This window comes from Chrysoperla carnea, chromosome 4 (genome assembly GCF_905475395.1).
Source record: "Chrysoperla carnea chromosome 4, inChrCarn1.1, whole genome shotgun sequence".
NCBI classification, from domain to species: domain Eukaryota; kingdom Metazoa; phylum Arthropoda; class Insecta; order Neuroptera; family Chrysopidae; genus Chrysoperla; species Chrysoperla carnea.
In genome coordinates, this window is record NC_058340.1 from 33,298,576 (window position 1) to 33,318,856 (window position 20,281).

At 29.3% G+C, this 20,281-nt stretch overlaps 3 protein-coding genes across 5 annotated transcripts; all 3 read left to right on the plus strand.

The window, feature by feature from the left end:
- Positions 1–976: 976 nt before the first annotated feature.
- On the plus strand, positions 977–2,901 carry LOC123297998. The gene is made up of 2 exons (XM_044879848.1): positions 977–1,288; positions 1,355–2,901. The coding sequence occupies exons 1-2, from the start codon at positions 1,072–1,074 to the stop codon at positions 1,546–1,548; spliced, it is 411 nt and encodes a 136-aa protein (XP_044735783.1). The 5' UTR covers positions 977–1,071; the 3' UTR covers positions 1,549–2,901.
- Positions 2,902–3,619: 718 nt separating this feature from the next.
- Positions 3,620–4,827, plus strand: LOC123298342 (transmembrane protein 216-like). 2 transcript variants are annotated; one of them, XM_044880322.1, is made up of 2 exons: positions 3,620–3,925; positions 3,984–4,827. In XM_044880322.1, exons 1-2 carry the CDS (start codon positions 3,700–3,702, stop codon positions 4,181–4,183), a joined length of 426 nt encoding a protein of 141 aa, XP_044736257.1. In that variant the 5' UTR covers positions 3,620–3,699; the 3' UTR covers positions 4,184–4,827. The 2 variants fall into 2 exon arrangements, with proteins under 2 accessions (XP_044736257.1, XP_044736258.1); XM_044880323.1 differs by having other exon boundaries at positions 3,620–3,916.
- Positions 4,828–7,359: 2,532 nt separating this feature from the next.
- Positions 7,360–14,598, plus strand: LOC123297937 (exocyst complex component 6). Of its 2 annotated transcripts, none has more exons than XM_044879773.1 (12): positions 7,360–7,497; positions 7,560–7,725; positions 7,809–8,095; positions 8,901–9,003; positions 9,080–9,319; positions 9,385–9,552; positions 10,124–10,506; positions 10,669–10,860; positions 10,930–11,155; positions 11,219–11,360; positions 12,173–12,359; positions 12,467–14,598. In XM_044879773.1, the coding sequence occupies exons 1-12, from the start codon at positions 7,406–7,408 to the stop codon at positions 12,594–12,596; spliced, it is 2,316 nt and encodes a 771-aa protein (XP_044735708.1). In that variant the 5' UTR covers positions 7,360–7,405; the 3' UTR covers positions 12,597–14,598. The 2 variants fall into 2 exon arrangements, with proteins under 2 accessions (XP_044735708.1, XP_044735709.1); XM_044879774.1 differs by having other exon boundaries at positions 10,933–11,155.
- Positions 14,599–20,281: the final 5,683 nt, after the last annotated feature.

Below are 20,281 nucleotides of genomic sequence, written 5' to 3' on the forward strand. Positions count from 1 at the left end.
AATCTGATCGTCTGCTCTACGCGCGTCCCCCCTTATTTAGAGCTGATATTTGGTGGAGGTACTAAGGAAGGTCCAAGGATATCCCCATATCTTTATCTGATGCGCTCGAGTTACTACAAACATTTTTATTTCGTTCCGATTTAAACGAAAGTCGCGAAAACCCATGTTGCCAATTCGAAATGAGTTAGTTTGCATTCCTTACTTATTCAGATGTATCAACATCTTTCTGTCAGACCGTACGCAAATATTGTATATAAAATCTCTAAAGGTATATTTTCATGCTGGACTAAGGACGGGCTGCCATCTGGGAAAAACCTCAGTGTCACATCGTAAAAAGCTAAACATAGTACTGGCTAAATAAATTTACATTAAACTATCGAATAGACGAAACAATGAAACTCTTCAAAATTTATCATTACCACTCCTGTTCATTTATCATTAAAAATGAGGCTAGAGAATTACTTTTAGTATGATATCTCGAGATACCCATCGACTTTCGATTTTAATAAATTTATGTCGCCCATTTTTACAATTTCACGCCGGACATAACTCCACTTTTTCAGTTAGTTAGAACCCTAATTTAACGCTTAAAGCCAGCGTCATCATGAAGTTAGAATTATTCCCTAAGTTTTGTTGAGTTTTTTCATATTACCTTCTGCAATTTTAAAAGTTGCTAATTTTAAGCAATACAAAGTTTAGGCAGGTAGACGAATACAGATATTGTTTTATTAAATTGTAAATAAAACACCATGGTACCTATCATATTTGCTATTATAGTGTCAGTTTTAAACAATTCCAATGTTTGTGATCAAAGGCATTATATATTCTATGATCAAAGGTAACCATATTGTTGAGAAAAACCATAGCAACTGGTGAGTATCTCCTACATAAATAGAATAATTATTATAGTGGAACAAACAAACAAAGTTGAATGTACTTTGATCAGGTTTCTATATATTAAGAGCTTTAACTTTGATTACATTAGTTAGTTAGGTTAGATTAGCTGAAGTAAAAATAAATAAATTAAATATTTAGCATTCATTATTATCTGAATGATTTTTCTCGAAAATTATGAACTCCTGTCTATTTTATGAAGTTTTACTTTATTTAAATGCATTCTATTTTGGAATGTTTGGAGCTTGTGAGGTTGGAATAGCATTACTAAAATACGCAAAGTTTACATATTCTGGAAATGCAATGTTAACAGAATTTTTATTATTAACATTCTTTTGTTTTTTGGAAACTGGTCGAATATGGTTGGGGCGTATGGGTAATTTTACTGAACGAGGTATTATATAAAATTTTCTTTATATTCAATTCAAACCAGTGAATTCAATATAATTCTTTTTTTCAGCAATTCCTGTTATATTCTCAACTTTATTAATTTTACCAGCTTCAGCTGCTGTTGTGTACTTTCTAATTTGGCAAGCGTATATTTTACGTTTAGAATACATCCTTTGTAGCGTCCAATTACTTCTACATGCAACTGAATTAGTATTTGCATTTTTATGTATTATGCCTTCGTCCAGGAAACCAGTTTACGATTAAAGAACAACGCACAAGCCTGATGGGAATAGGCTCCCAGCTAAATTGTTTGAATTTTTATTATGTTGTTCTAAGCACTCTGAAAAAAAAATGTCTCAATGGCTGCAAAGAAAAAATAATGAACAGTTTTGAAGTTATTAATCATTTTCTCCACTGGTAAAGCAATATTTTATTCTCATTTTAATACAAGCAGTTAATCACATTTTATTGTAACCATGGAGCTGGTATTGTATCAAAAATTATTACATAATGTACGGATTTCATGGTTACAACAAACTACTTACAATGAAATAAGTATATAAAATATTGTAAGTATATAAAATAGTATAAAAAATATTGCTTTACCTATTGGCGAAGAAAATGTTTAAATAATTCCAAAACAATTCATTATTCTTTCTTGCGCCCATTGAGGCATTTATTCAGAATGCTTAGAAAGAAGCCTTTTCATCATATCATAAGCGCAAGTGTAGAGTTTTTTTCCCGGACTCACAGTAATAAGTTGGACCAAGATAGAAGACCTTTGTTATTCATTTTATCATATTTGGTTATAAATTATTTAGTCCGAAACAAAAGTGAGTCGTGATTTTAAAATTAAAAGGTCTCTTACCCTTATTAACATATCAAAAGTTCATGCAATTTAGCTGGAAGCCAATATCCATAAGATTTGTGCGTAGTCATTTCAGTTTACTAGGACACTAGGAGGTAGTTTTTTTTTTTTATTAAAAGACTACATTTCCAGTATTACTTTGGTTATTAAACTTTTGTTAATTTCTAGTCAATTACACGACGAAGTTTAGTAACTATTTTTGATCTCAAAAGATAACTGCTGTTCTAGTCAAGTGAATTAAGGTCTGGGCTCTGGAATGTGTCTTTAATATTTTAAATATTAAATGGTGTGTTTTAAGATTTCCCCGTAATTCTTTCTGTATTAAAACTAGTTTAATTTTATTCCCCTATAATAACTGCCTCCTAGATTTTAAATGGTTTTTTTGTTTTATAGACTAAAAGGAATGTTTTCGTACTTAATAAGAAAGTAATTAAAAAAAGGAAAATTTCATAGTTATTATTTAAAGAATCGATTGCCTATTATTGTTGGGAGTAAATCGGCTATAAAATAATATTCACTTCTATATTCGGCCTTGCTATTACCTACACAAAAGACCAACTATTATGAAAATTTAATCTTAATCTTTTATAATCATTTTGGATGAGTATAATTTAGATTTTAGAATATAATAAGACAAAATTTTTACGATCAATTTCAAAATTTCATATACCCACACAACAATTTTCACATATATAAAACTTATCAAAATACCAACCTACTATTTAAAATGAAAATGGAGCGAAATATCCACTTTTAGATAGGGATAAATTTTTACAGATTACAACAAATAAAGCCTTGAGCCTTTTTATATTGTTATATTTTGTTTAACTAAGTAAAATTTTTGTTACTAAATAAGAATTATGTTTTATGTACAAAATTTAACACAAGTATCAATAAAAGAACCTAAATAAAAATTTTATACATTCAATTTAAAATGTCTTTATATTTTGACCTCTTAATATTCTGAATTTAAAAAATTACTCTTGGAAACCAACTTCTTAATCCATTACCATTACAACTATAATATCCTTACCATTACAACTATAATAGCGATTAGAATTTTTATTTTTTTGAAAATAATTTTTCAAATTTTTAATTATTTAAAAATTATACATTAATTTACCCTTATTTTTGCGAAGATCATCATATTTAATATGAATCTTCAAGTCCCCACTGCATTGCGAGTGTTTCGTAGATATATAAATAGATTAATCATAGTAGAACAAACCTATGAAAGAAAATTAACGGTACATAAATTTTGATTACAATGGACTTGTATAGCAAAACATAAAAACGTCCGGGAATTATAAAATAAACGGCGTTAATTGTGTGAATTTGGCACCCTCATACATTATCTATTATGTCTTACTGACTACAGAAAATATATATATAAAGGGTGCCAAATTAACTAAACATGCGGATGATTTTTGTTTCTGCTACACAAGTCAATTAGTTAGTTAGGTTAGATTAGATATTAGATTAGCACTGCTAAAGTAAAACTTAAAAATCAAATATTTAGCATTACCCGAAGGAGTCTTCTCAAAAATATGAACACAAGTTTATTCTATGAAGTTTTACTTTATTTAAATTCATTCTATTTTGGAGTGTTTGGAGTTAGCGAGGTTGGAATAGCGCTATTTAAATACGTGAAAATTCCATATTCTAAAGATGCAATGTTAACAGAATTTTCATTATTAATATTTTTATGTATTTTGGAGTATTGTCGAATATGGCTGGGACGTAGAGGAAATTTTTCTGATCGAGGTAGTACTGGTACTATATAAAATTTTTCTTATACAATTCATAATAATAATCATTATAATAATTTCAGTTTCAGCAATTCCTATTATACTCTCAACTTTATTAATTTTACCAGCTGCGGCCATTGTTGTGTACTTTCTTATATGGCAAGAACTTATTTTACGTTTCGAATATATTATTTTAAGCGTTCAATTACTTCTACATGCAACTGAATTAGTAATTGCATTCTTAAATATTATGCCATCGTCCAGGAAACAGGTTTACGATTAAATTTCATTTTGAATGGAGATTACACTGATCGTGTTTACAAGCTACTCTAGCTGCTAGTTGGCTGGTTCACAACTACTAATTAGGGCTGCCAAATCATAATTGCAAAAAAAAAAACAGGGATCATACCACTAAAACCGAAGAGTACTTTTTTTTATCTTCGTACATATACAAAGCATAAATTATGCAATTCTTTTTTTTTTGTATTGACAAATGATTCATATTATAATTTATTCTAGTTTTTAGAAAATCATACTTTTTTAAAAATTTTTTACATGCGTCTACCATAAATTGTTGTAAAAATGGCCAAAAAATCAAAGATTATGCTTCGAAAACCAAAGACTCTGGAGACTCTGGTCCAAAACCGGCGAGTTGGCACCCCTACTATTAATAAATTCTTCAATGTAACAATAGATGCTAATAGCTAACTGCTCATAGTTAGGGTTGCCACCTCAAAATTCCGGGAAATCGAGAGATAGTGAAATTAATCTAATTATAGCACCGAATTATAATACTGTTCGATATTTTTGATATTTTGTGTAATCAATTTTTCTATAATTAAATATGTAAATAAATATGCTTCAAGTGATTTAAAATGTATCAAAAAATATCTTTATTTACTGAACTCTGGAGAATTTATATTGATATCGGGATAGTAAAGTTTATATTTTTTCAACTTTACTCGCTGTTCGCTGGCGAGTTGGGGTAATTGGCTAGTAAACTATGTGTAATCATAGTTGATATTAAACTAATTGAGTAGTTGTGTATTTCTAATTTTACATAATTAGTATTTTGTGTTATTCATTGAAACTTTAAATTATGGATTGTGAATCATTAATTAATACATAATTTTGGACTTTTATAGATATTTTGTTTTTGAAAAACATTTAATTTAACTTCTTAGAAATACTTCACTAGTTTTTCAACAAATTTTTGACATAGGGTATATGTTTATTTCTTTTAAGTCTTCCAATTAATCTAACCATTTTTTTTACTTTTCCATTTTACTATCAAACGACAATAAAACCTATAATTTAAACAACTGGAAAACCTCTTAAAATTATGATATTTTATTTTATATTTTACTATGCATTTTTATGTTTATGCTTGCATTTTTATATTTATGATTGCATTTTTATGATTATGGCTTCATTTTTATATACTTTTATGTAAGTACATGAAAAAAAGATATATATTTAAATGTTAATATGTATTTTATGCTAATGTATTATGTATATTTATTCTGTGAATTGCCAAAACTAAATAATTAATAATAGATAAGTAACCCCCACACTCAGACTTTAATCTTTGTGATATTTTCAATTAATTTATAATTCTGTGCCCAAATTTGAAAGTAAAGTATTATTAAATCTAGTCAATTACACGCTTAGACCATTAAGTTCCATAGACTGAGCGTCAAACGATTTTAAGCTTGTGCTTGACAACATTTGAGGTAATTGTGTGGGTCAAATCTATCATGGCATCGGTGATGTGGAAATGTCTTAACAAAGTTTTTTGTCATTCTTGTTATTATAGATTCGTGACAAAAAGTGTTAAGTGATACATAATAAGTATTTTTTATGTCAAAAAGCAAAAAAGTTCAGTGAAATCACGATGTTTTATGTAAAACATTTTGTGATATGAAAATTTGACATTCAATGTGTTTTTGTTTTATAAATGTCCCTATATTCAATGTATATTCTTTTGATAAAAGGTCCTTTGCCGACCTAAGCAATTATGTCAGATGTTGGCACACCTCTCACTGTACGGAAAGATAGGCGATGCTCAGTCTATGTACTTAATGGTCTAAGATTACACGTTAAGCTAAGAAGGTATTTTTCATCTTAATAAAAAGTAACTGCTCTAGTCATGTGACCTTTAAAAGGTAGTGTCTTTGATATTTTAAATATTAAATGGTGTTTTCTTTCTTTTTTTTGTTTTCTCGTTAATAAAATTTATTTATTTTTTATATCGCTTTAATAATACTACCTCGTGACTTTTAATATATTTTTTATTTTATTTAATGAAATGCTTTTGTACTTAAAAAAGAAAAATTTTATTTTAAGAATCAAAGGCCTATTGTTTTTAATCTAGCGTCGTCTACATAGTTAAATTTTTACTGTAATTTCTCATTTCAATGTTGAATTCAGTTTTGAAAACATTAGCTCAAATATCAATACTTTTGTTATTGGATAAGAATTATGTACAAAATTTTACAGTTGAATCAATAAAAGAATCTGATTTAAAAAGTTTATTTATTAAATTAACTTTTTTTTTTAATATTTTGTCTTAATATCCTGAACCTAAACGGAATTATTCTCATTGATAAAAGATAGATGAATGATATCTATAAAAGGTTGTATTAACAAATAAAAACAAACAATTGACTTAGTTAATTGTTGAAACAACATGTATAAAGAGTGCTGATTACGCAATCGATTGTTTTTTACGTCATCAACGGTTTACAAGATGGCTCCTACGGACCAAATACCCAATTGACCTGTTGCTCATTTATGAACTTGGCCTCACTTTTTACATCCTAAGCACGCTATGAAAATTTCAGCTTGATATCTCTTTTCGTTTTTGAGTAATCGTGATGACAGACGGACAGACAGACAACTGGAAATGGACTAATTAGGTGATTCTATGAACACCTATATCAAAATTTTTTTCGTAGCATCAATATTTTTAAGCGTTACAAACTTGGGACTAAACTTAATATACTATGTATATTTCAAATATACATTGTATAAAAATACATATTACGAGACTTAAAATTTATTTTATACTGCAACCAAGCAACTTAACAATGATCAAAATTTCCATTTTACCAATCTTAACAAAAAGTTTCAAGTTTTGCGATTTTTTTCCTCAATCTGAAACAAAATCGGTGAAGGGAAATTTTCAGCTGAAATAGGCGGCCTATATTGTGTTCACCTTTATGTGGCCATTCTTTTATTTTGCTAGAAATATTATTTATACTGAACGAACAAAATGACGATTAATTTGCTGTAGAATTCTGAATGCGTGACCTATTCTGCAACAGAGCATTATTTATCATTTGTCAGTCTACATTTATAGTATAAAGTCTATGGCATGTAGAAGTAAAGTAGGAATTGAAATCTAAAGGATTTTTGTTTGGAAGGTTGGTATCACGTTTTGACACATAAACGTCAAACTATTTGGAGAATGTTTTGACATAAGAAGGAATGAACAAGTAATATCATGGAAAAATCCGACAATTTACCTACTACTCATGCAGAATTATACTTACAAGAAATCGAAGGGATTGACGATTATTGGGGTCCTACATTTCGGTATAAAAAAATTTTTTTATATTAAGTTTATGTAACATAATAATTTAAATATCATACTTTAGGGCCATTTACGAATTAGATGAACACGTAGAATTTCGTAAAAAGATCGATGAACGTATTCGAAATCATGATAAGGATATCGAACGTTTATGTAATTTCTATTATCAAGGCTTTATAGATGCTATACGTGAATTAATTCAAGTTCGTACTCAGGCTAAAAAGCTTAACGTAAGTATATTGTATTCGATTTCTATGAAAGATTTCCGATTTCTATGAAAGTTTTTATATAATACTACGAATTTTTCGTATAGAATGAAGTTATCACAATCGATGAAAATTTACAAACCGCAGCACAAAATATTATTGAGAAAAGTGGTAATTTATTACAAGCACGACGTGTGGAAGGAAACATTGTAAAAGTGATCAATCAATTGTCAATGTGTTTACCTGTGTTAACAGCTTATGAGAAATTACAGCGTCAAATGAGCGAAAAACGTTATTATCCTGCTTTAAAAACTTTAGAACAATTGGAACATTTACATTTACCGCATGTCGCTGATTATAGATTTTCATTTCAAATGAAAGAAAGTATTCCTAAGTAAGTTTTTACCATTTAATTTGAATTTCGCACGGTACATAGCCCTGTTACCTAACTAATCTACGTCTTTACCAGGGTACATGTTATATTTTTTAGTAATTAAGGCTCCAGCTGAAGGTCTCTAAACCTTAACTATATAAATAGTCGGAGAGCCGGCTGTATAAAAGTCCTATGGAACAGATACATGAATCATTTTTGGGGTATGAACAATACAGCCATAGGTCTAGACGTCGACACCCCTGAAGTTGCTTGATTTTGACCGCATGCAAAATTATCACGTCACTTCCGGTTTTTATTTTAGGTGTAATTGAAATGAAATACATCAAGAAAATTTATGTCAAACGAAAGTTTTTGATGAGTAGAATAGAAATGTCAAGGGTCGACAAGCTCTATTTATTCGCTACCCAGAGTCGACCACCATTAAAAATATTTATTTTTTTATTTATCTTAAGCCATCGAATATATGGATTAGTTTACGATTTTCTGAAACTAGAACATATCAAATGACTAAAAAAAATTGGTCGACACCTTTCATTTGCCCGGATCTGACTGTCGAGTTAGTTTTAAGAACTAACGTGATCACCGAAAGTGACGTGATAATTTTGCATGCGGTCAAAATCAAGCAACTTCAGGGGTGTCGACGTCTAGACCTATGGCTGTATTGTTCATACCCCAAAAATGATTCATGTATGTGATCCATAGGACTTTTATACAGCCGGCTCTCGGACTAAAACTCTTTCCAAAATGTTTAGTTAACTTCAGAGTAACTTATTTATGTAAAAAATAAATCAATTATTCTTTTTAGACTACGTGAAAATATTAAAAATGCTTCAATGTCTGATTTAAAAGATTTCTTGGAAAGTATTCGAAAACATTCACCGAAAATTGGTGAAGTAGCTATGAAACATGTAAGACATTAATTATTTCTAGACTTATTTTTAAATTTTCCAGATCTATATTTTATTTGCTGTTGAATTTTTGCAGACAGCAGAACAATTAGCAAATGATCCACGTATGGGTGGCCGTAAAAAGAAGAAAATATCACCGGTAATTGAAGAAATTACCGAAGATGAATTAAGTGCTCAAGAAATGATTGATTTTTCACCAGTATATCGCTGTTTACACATTTATACTGTGCTTGGGTCACGTGGCACATTTGAATCGTATTACCGTGCACAAAGATCGTCACAAGCGGCATTAGTATTACAACCACCAGCGAATATGGTAAACAAAATCAGAAATTTATTTTTTATTTCTTTCTTCTGATTTAATAATTTTTTTGTTTACAGCATGAAACTTTAGAAAGTTATCGTGTTTACATTCACGCAATTGTTGGATTTTTTATTGTTGAAGATCATATTTTTAACACGGGTAATGGTTTGGTTTCCAAAACGTTTTTGGATGATATGTGGACAATGGCTCTCTCAAAAATTGTTAATGCATTACGTACACATACGGTAAGCCAAAAAAATAATAAAATTATTTCGTCACGCCAGGCTTGGATTTATCCCCTTGCTTTGGTAACCCCTAGGCAGTTGCCAAATTGCCGCCCTCGTCTAAACTACGAAAACGGGCAGTTGAAAATACGTTCAAATGTCGTGGGTGGGCTTAGTATATAAAAATTGATATTTTATCGTTCCAAAAATTAAAAAAGTGTATATAAATATTTACCTTAGTTAACGGCCGAAGTTAAACGTTATTTATTCGTTACCTAACCTCACTTTTTCACAATTTGTATATAACATAATAAAAATATGTAATTTGTATCATTTATATAGCAGTGTGAAACGTTTGCGTATTCTGTATCTACAAACATACAAATAGAATAAAGACACGAAAAGGCTACATATAATTTGTGTCACTCACATAGAACAAAAGTGACGGAGTTAGTTACGCCCTAAACCGGGTTTCTAGATGATCCGGATTCGAGTCCCGGCTTCTGTGTAGTTTTTTCGTTTCTTTTTATTTGTTCAAATGAAAAAAAAATAAATAAAAGTTTGGTTTAAAATTCAAAAATTTTGATTTCAGGCTTATTGTACGGATGCAACATTAATGCTCAAAATAAAGAATTTAATAATGTTATTTAGCACAACACTCCGTAATTATGGCTACAATGTGAAATTAATATGGGAATTATTATTAGAAATACGAGATCATTATAATGAAGTCTTAATGCAACGTTGGGTTCAAGTATTTCGTGAAATATTAGATCAAGAAAATTTTCTACCTATACAAGTCACAAATCAACAAGAATTCGATGCAATTTTAAGTTCATTTCCATATGAAACTGATAATACAAAAATTACATTTCCATATCGTTTCCCATTTTCACATATGGTACCAAAAGTTTATTCCCAGGTTAAAGAATTTATTTATGCTTGTTTGAAATTTTCCGAAGATCTTCATTTAAGGTAAATTTTTTTATTCATGTATTTTAATAATGAACTTTACGAGTATCAAATAAGGTCTTTTTTGTATTCGATTGTTGTAGAGAGACACATTTTTATTGTAAAATTTTACACGTTTTTTTTTATATTTGAAAATTTTGAATAAAAATATTTAATTTTTTACAGTCAAGTGGAAATTGTTGAAATGATACGTAAATCAATAAATTTACTATTAACGCATAGTTTTAGTGGAAGTTTATCATATATTTTCCGTAGTCCATCGATTGGTTTATTACAAATTATTCAAATCATTGTCGATACTGGTTATTTAGAAGGTGCTACCGTTTATTTAGAAGAATTTGTATCAAATATAACTGGGTAAATTATTTAGATGAAATTTTAATTATGAACGAGATTTATTTTTAAATTGTACTTAATTCATTATAGGAGTGATGGAAATCGTATCAATCAAAGTCAGACAGCAATGTTTCGTGTCGCTAGAGAGGATGCAGAACGACAAATATGTGAAAAATTACGTTGTAAATTAGATGAATTTTTCGATTTAGAAAATTATGATTGGCTGTTAGTAGAACCACAAGGTCATGCATCTAGTTTTATTACCGATTTAATTGCATTCTTACAAAGTATATTCCAATCGTTTACTAATTTACCGGTAATTAAATATAAAAAAAATTTATTCAAAATTAAAATTTACTAATTTATTTTGTGATCTCAGCCTCAAGTAGCACAAGTTGCCTGCAAATCAGCATGCGAACACATTGCAAATTCAATGTTAGCTTTGATGTTAAATGAAGAAATCAAACAAGCATCACTTGGAGCGTTTCATCAAATTAATTTAGATGTTTTACAATGCGAACGTAAGTAAGAATTTTTTTAAATTTCCTTCAATCGTTACATTTTTCAAATATTTTAATTAAAATTTATCAAGGAAAACCCCATATCACCATCTTCTCAAATAGCCAGGCCACTATACGAGCCATTGTAGCGTCAAGATTTCAATCTATGATTCGAGGAACTCAATCTCTTGGCACTGAATAACACAGTCAGACTGATCTGGGTACTGGGTCATTCTGTTGTTAAAGGGAATGAAGCCGCGGCTTCGTTGGCACGGGAGGGGTCATCTCAAACGCCTCTTTCATTTGAGGCTTATCATTCTCATAGCAAATTATTTCGTAATTTACTGAATCAGGGAATGCATACGGCAAGCCTATCCTAGTTACTGGGACTATGTGCAGGACATGTGACAGGCCAAACTGTGTCAGATAGGGCATTCGAAGATTTGACTCTGCTCGCCTGAAACTTATTAGAGCACAATTGAGAAGGTGGGACACTGTTGATTGAAATACCACCTTCATAACATGGGAATATCTGATGATATCACTTGTAGAGTCTGTATGGAGGACGGTGAAACCTCCATACATGTTATTTGCACCAGCAGCAACCTGCTGGGCGTCAGGTTTAGAATATTTTGTCCGAAACCTTGGATCCATCAGACCTGGGAGAAATCCCGGCATAGAAGTTGTTTACTTTATATCGTTTCGAAACAAGTTATCGTAAGTTTTTATGACACTTAAAAAAGGGAACTAAAAGCTATGATGAACCAAGCAGCAGTATCGCTAGCATGCAAATAATTTTTTTATCTGTTTTATGTTATAAACATTTTTTATAGAATTTGCTGCATCCGAACCCGTTGCAGGATTACAACCTGACGACCTATTACAATATTTCACGCCATTACGTCAATTATTAGATTTATTTACAACACGAGATTGGTCAACATATTTTCATGACTATGGTCATGAAAATAGTAAATATCAAAAAGTTAACTCACAACAAGTGATTATTTTATTAGAGAAGTAAGTAAATGTATCTGTGTATGTGTGTTTGCATGTTTACATTTTTATAAGTCATTTAGATAGGCCTTAATCTCTTCTTTTTTTTTTATAAAACTTGGAATTTACAGATTACGTGAAGCTGATAAAAAGAATATGTTTTCTGTATTAAAGAAAAGTGAACGTGATAAAAAGAAATTATTGGAAACGGTATTGAAACAATTAAAACAATTAGCTCAAACACAACAGCAATCGAATTAATACTTACTTCTTTTTTATTTATTTTTGAATCGAGAGAAAAATTATTATATTTTTATTAAAATTGTTAACTATTAAAATTTATTATACGAAAAATAACAAGTGGAGTCACAAATTTAAAGGATTTGTATGTTTTGATAAATAATTCATTGGACCGGAGGCCAATTCATGGTATTTAAAGATCATGCTCTGCTTCTTTCATGATTTATTAGTTGGATGATTAGGGTTGCAAAAAGGCAAAACGAACCCACTTAGTTTATGGAGGCTCCCTAACCAAAATTATTATTAAGTTTTTAAGGTTCCAATAACTGATGTCTAGTTGAATGTACGAAGTTTTCTGTTAGTAGTTGCTCTACGTCTCCCACTAGACATTTTAAAGAGTACTCTTAATATATACCAAAATAAAGTACTTTATCTAGTTTATTCCAGCTATGTTTTAGCATGGGAATGTTTTCTTGCTAGAGTACGTAGAGTTAAGGCCGAAACTATACAGCGCTTGTGACAAATATTTTCATTGCGCCTTTCGTTAATAAAATGATCGATATATTTACGCCTTTTATATGATTCATTACTACCTTTTTGTTTTACGTACAAAACATTTTTTTTCTTTGGGCATCAAATTCTGTTACGCCTGTGCCTGCATTATAACGCCCTAGTTACGACCCTGCGTAGAGTAAAATATACTTTCAATGTACACAGAAATAAGATACTCTAATTAAACTATTATAGCTTTATCAACAAGATCGTTGTCGTTGATGTTACATTTTATATGGCCACGGATACGGATTTTAAGAGAGATTTTCTTGGATTAACTCAAAATAATGTTTTGAAGACCTCGTCTTATCTATAATTTCGACCATTTTCTAATGTGATAAATACACTCGAATTTTGTGTGCGTATGACTTAAACGATTATTGACAATATTAACCTTAAACAACGGCTCCATAATACACCACATATTATAGTATATTCAAAATAGACTGAACAAATTACACAGGTCTGCAAAAAAAAATTTGTTTGTCAGTTGCATGATTTTTACTAAATTATATGTTTTAGAACGCGCTGATTTCAGAAGTGATGGCCATTTTTTTCTATCACGTAAGGTTTTTTTGCAAATTCAAACACAAAAAATTGGTAAAAGCACTCGTTTATTAAAAATTATACAGTAGCCTGCAAGCATAGTGACATCCCATCTTCCTTGGTACCATATCTCGATATCGCGGACATCCTGATGAAACCGCTCCCCCTGTTCTTCACTGTAAGCTCCCAGGTTTTTAGGAAAATATTCAATGTGGAAGTGTAAAAAATGGACCTCCAGGCTTATCTTGCAGCCTTGAGCTTCGTATGCTGCTAGTTGAACAATGGTTTTGTAGTCAGCATCCTTAGTATTTCCCAAAAACTTTCGCACTACATCCTTGAACGATACCCAAGCTTCTTTTTCCTTCTCATTCACACTTTCCACAAAGAGGGTGTCGGTTAAAAACCTTCTTATGTCGGGACCAGTGAAAACTCCCTCTTTCAACTTTGCTTCTGACAGCTTCGAGAATTTTGTACATAGATATTTAAAACAGTCTCCATCCTTTTGCAGTGATTTTACAAATTGTTTCATCAACCCCAATTTGATATGGAGAGATGGCAACAAAACTTTTTCTGGCGGCACCAAAGTAGTATTGATAACATTTTTCTCCCCAGGTTTTAAAGTTTCTCGGGGTGGACAATCACTTTTAGTCCAGTGCTGTTTTCTGGCTCTACTATCCCATAAGCATAAGAAACATGGGTATTTAGTATAGCCTGCCTGCTGACCTAAAAGCACCGTGAGTATTTTGAAGTCCCCACAAACCATCCATTGATGGTCCTGATATTTGATTCTTTCCAGGGTAATGGCCAAATTGTTATAGTTAGTTTTCTTCCATATGCACAAAATAATCCATTGGAAGCGAAGCTAATTTATTTTTACTGTGCAATAAAACTACTTTAAGACTAGTTTATGTTGTTACTAATATCTATGAAAACCTATGTAATAGAATGTTTTGAATAGTTTTCCTGTTTTTGGGAGGTCAAAATCTTTAAGAAAATGTAAAAAAAAATCCTATGCAGTTTTTTAGTCGCAGACCTGTGTTATTTTCAAAATGATAATATATTGATATAAATTAAATTTGATATAGAAAATTTTTAAATGGCATTTTGTAATCAACCAAAATGACATAACCTTGAAAGAAGATATTTTTTTGTTTTGTTTTAAAATTTGGATAAAATATTCTGTTTTGTTCTTTAAAAAAAATAATAATATTTTATGTAATAATTAATATTTATGAATAAAATTGCTATCATCATTTTAAACATTTTTGAGAAATTTATTTAATTGGCGTGAATTTTTAAATTCAATCTCATTTATTTTATCAAAAATTTTGGCAATGAATTATTATGTTTGATAAAAATTAATTTACAAATTGTAAAAATAAATAATGTATTTTTAAAATTGCTAAAATAAATTAACGAGTGGCGTCTTTATAATGCGTTAACTAATTATATCTTGATGGCACGGAGAATTAGTCATAATTGATTTTAGAAAAATGTGTCGTTGGAATTTGCACACCTGATTGTTATGAGATTCAAGTAAATTTCCTCTGCAATAAATGAATGATGTAATTTTTATTTTATATTGATTAATATTTAATTCAGCTGATGGAAATGGAATAATTAAATATCTAGATTCAAATATTTATTATTTATATACTTCTTTTTTAATTTCCATAATTTATTCATCTTTTTATACCATGTATATATGAAATATACATAGTATATTAAGTTTAGTCCAAAGTTTATAACGCCTAAAAATATTGATGTTATGAACAATATATTTTGGTATAGGTGTTCATAGAATCACCTAATTAGTCCATTTCCGGTTGTCTGTCCGTCTGCCCGTCTGTCTGTCAATACGATAACTCAAAAGCGAAAAGAGATATCAAGATGAAATTATTATAGCGTACGTATAGCAGGACGTAAAAAGTGAGGTCGAGTTCGTAAATGAGCAATATGTTTGAGATGAAACAAAAGTTTAAATGTAAAAAATGTTCTTTATAAAAAAATAAACAACTTCCCACGCTCTCACTGTTTACCCACGAGGGCGCTTATTAGGTGCAGATTTTATAGTATGTATTAATATGGGAATATCAGTTATGTGTGTGTGGCTACTTAAAAGTGGATATCTTTTTTTATTTACGTGACGTCAAAAAACAAACGATTGCTTCATCAACACTGACTATACATGGTATTTCAACAATCAACCCAGTCAATTGTTTGTTTTCACTTGTTTTTTTCTTTTAATTTTATGGAAAATTGTATGTAATACGGAAGAGAGAGACAGTTTATTGTTGCGTCTATCTGTGGTAAAAAGGTAAGTTTATTATTTATAAAAATAAAATGGAAAGTGATATTAATTTTCATTTTTCTTTCTGATCTTATTTTCTGGAAACTAGGTATACCAATAATGTATTTAACTTCTAAATCCTTAAGATTTGAAAGACAAGATTGTCACAGAGAATAACTAATTCCTATTATTTACACGTTCCTTAGAACACAAAGCTGATATTGAGTAGTGGTTTTGTTACAGAACCTTGATTGCAGGTGTCCCAATCACTCTTTATCGATATTTAAAAATATACCGATGTTTATAAAAAAAAAATTAATTTTTCGCGAACAGACCTCATTGTTATCTTTTTACATTCTCTAAAAAATAGCACACACTATTAACTACCAAAAATAATAAGTGTTCAATATAAATTTCCAATAAAAATTTTTAATTCAATTGTTTTAATTGTAAATTCATACTTGAGAATTTAAAAACAAAATTTTATCTAAAAAGTTCTCCAGCAAGCATGATATAGAACTTTAAACTTAAATTATACAACTTATGCATAAAATTGCATAACTTTTTTTTATTTGAAAGAATATTTTATGGCTTTTCATGTGATCAGTTAAGTGTAACCCACAACTTCGCTAGAGGCGTGTACACGAAAATAATACGACTACATAGATCCGCTTCGATGTTATCGATGGCGTTATTTGTGATTACTTTTAACGGCACTTGAAACCTAATGTTTCGACACGTGTTGATAATTTCCCGAACCAGTTGACATTTTTTACCAAACGATGCATAGTCGATTAATAAAAAATAAACGGTAAATATAGCTCGAACTGAACACGCATTTTGAAAAAGCTGAATAATTTCTTTAATGCTTTGTTCAAAATTGAATGTAATGATAATTTTTCCAATACTAATTCGAGAGATTCGCAAAGGCATAAAATGATGAGTATTACGTAGACCGCAAACAATTATTAATTGATAATAAATTATTGATGTTAATTTTTTCAATTCTTCAAGGGGTAGGTTCCGCCTCCACTCCTTTGGTGACGCCCTCATCGCGCCTCCCAGGATGCGATTGATTGCTAATTGACTGGTATCATATATCACAAAAATTGTAACAATCCTCTTTCAAATAAAAAAAAATACTTGTGCAGTATTGAGTATATTTATGATTGTTTTCATGAAAATAAAATAATACTTTAAGGTATATTGCGAACTATGCGAAATGTTTATGTATGGATAGAAACGTTTGTATGAATGTGTGGGTAAAAATAAATATGTAGGTATATTAATATATAAATACGTTTTGATATCTTATATGAAAATTGTTTAAGTTCAATGTTCTACTAGTTCTACCATTCTTAATAGAAAACCCTTTCGTTACTACTTCAAGTGCGTACTTCACTTGATACTTCACAATGATAATTGCATTCCAATATTCCAATTACGTATTTTTTTTAAACGGTTTTCCGTCTAGTAATAAGACTAATAAAATGTATTTAAAAAGACTAAGGTATTCATATAATAATTTTTTTATCCGAAAGATTAAAATGTGACAACAAGCAGAATGTACTTAGAGCGATAAAAGTTTATTAAACTGTATCTTTTTTTTACTCAATTATTTATCAAAATTGATTGATGTTTCTGCGTAATTATCACACAAGCTTTTTTTTTTTTTAAATTAATTTATCATGTATAGATTTACACTATACCACACCTAAATAAAAAACATGTGACGTTTAAATGTTGAATGTTTGAGATTAAGCGTTTTCAAAGATACGTTGATAAACCCAGATCAGCATCGGCGCTAGGTGTCATGCTTAGTATTCAAAGCTACTTAGATATTAAAAGCCTTTATTAGGGGTATCAAGATAATTAACCCCATTTTTATACCATGTATATGGAATATATCAAGGTATACTAAGTTTAGTCTCAAGTTTGTAACGCTTAAAAATATTGATGCTATGAACAAAATTTTGGTATAGGTGTTCATAAAATCTCCTAATCAGCCCATTTCCGGTTACCCGTCTACCCGCAGATACCCGTCCGCTTTGCTGGGCAATTTCGGCTTTAAAAATAAAGACTATCACGTTATAGCCCTCACTTATCCTTCCTTTTGTTCACAATTTTATGGATTTTAATTTTTTTTAAGATTTGTCCATGATACTCGCTGGCATTGTAACTTTCTATAGGTCCAATCATTAAATTAACATGATTTTTAAATTCCAAAACAAAATTTAATTTTTTGATTTTTTCCTCTTAAAAAAATTGCAAAAAATCGAGAAATTTTTTTAATCTCCAATTCCGATAAAACCTTGTATATAGGGTAATTTTGACCCAAAAAGTACAAAAATCGGGTGCATTTGATGACTGGTCGAATAATTTTTGAGATATGAACTAAAATTAATCCAAATATTGCAATATCTCAGAAATTCTAATATTTTTCAAATTTTTGGGTAAATTTTACATATTGAATCAAATTTTAGTTGCTTACCAAAGAAACAGTATTTTTGTACCTAATGACGTCATCAAAATAAACATTTTTTTTTGCTCTGTCACACGTAATCTTATTTTAATAAATCCGCTATACAACTTTATGAAATACGGATCGTTTTTACCTGATTTTGCTTTACACTCCACCAAAATTTGGCCCTATTTTAAGCAAATGTGTAATCAATTTTTAATTAAATTCCAAAAAAATCATACTTTTCAAGTTTTTGAAAATTACAAATTGAAAAAAAAATTCTCAAGTTAAACCACTTTTAGGATCTTGTTGTATTTTGCGAAAAAATTAAAAATCCTCAATTTTATTTATAGATTTGCGTTTTTACTTTGTAAGGGCGCCCTGATATCGAACCAGTTTCTAACCAGTTAAAATTAACTTTTTGATAGTGTTAATCGATTTTAAGTTCAACTATTATCCAATAAAGGTTAACTATTAGCCAATTATTATTATTTTAATTAAACATTTACTTTTAATATATAGAAAATCAAACAAAGATTGTATGTACAGACAAAAAAAAATTTCTCTTTACACAACAAAGATCATATATTTATAGTTTTTTTAAAGAAAAATTGTATAATATCACACACGAAGTTTAAAATGAAAATTTTCCATTTTAGCTCCTACGTTATATTTATTTTATGTTTCTTAAATTACATTATATTTTTATTTTAAATATAATATTTGCATATGTTTAAAAAAATATTCATTCATTTTAGATATATTTAATTTAATTCATTCATATCTTATTTTATATACAGGTTGGTTCCTAAAGTGTGTCACATTTAAGATGAAGACACTTTCATATTTTCGTTATTTATAGGAATATCGATTTAAAATTTTGCGGTCATACAGAGTGATGGGTCAGATTTTTAAGATACTTAACCGAAATCAGAACTAACCCTGTATGACTGTAGAATTTCAAATCGACATTCGTATAAATAACGAAAATATGAGGATGTCTTCATCTTAAATGCGATATACTTTTGATTTAGTTTGTTTCGTTGCTTACTGACCAGAGGCGAATTAAGAAATTTTGCTAACATAGGCAGTTTGAAAAATTAGCGCTCTCTATAATAAATATTGAAATCTATCAATAAAGACCTTTTTTACTTCTTTAGTTTGAAGTTCTTTATTTCTTAGAATCTGTAATATCGCGTAGGTTGTTCCTCATCAAAGCACTTTTCTAAATCACCAAAATACATCGTTACTAATATCGCTATGTCAGAAACTACTTGTCTAATCTGTAATATAATTCGATTTTTGTAAGTTTTGAGTCAAAATTAGTTTAGAAAAACAATTTTATCCAAATCGGGGGGAAACATTTTTTCGTTTTTTTGCAATTTTTTTGAGGGGTGGAGCGTTAAAATATGATCACCTGTATATGAAAAATTTGCAATATTAAAAAAATGTTAATATTTGATTTATTTCTATTTATCTATAATTGTTAATTATACAGGATGTCACGGATAAATTCATTTGTATAATTTATATAGTAATTTTATTATTATTGGTTATCAATGATAATATGTAAAAGATTATATTATATTTACAAAATTGTAATTACTCATGGCAATAATTCTATATTTAAAGTTTAAAGTTATTAAATGTATCTAATCGTAAATTATTGTGTTATCTTCAATTCAATACAATTGTGGTATATTTGAGGGCTTAGGTTTTCCCTTTTTAATCAATGTAAATATTTAGGGATTTTCATTTTTATTATCAGTTGATTGATTAACTTATCTATTTAATTCAAAATAAATGGTGCAAAATTGCTACGAACACTCCAAACAGTTTTTTTTTGGAAATATATTT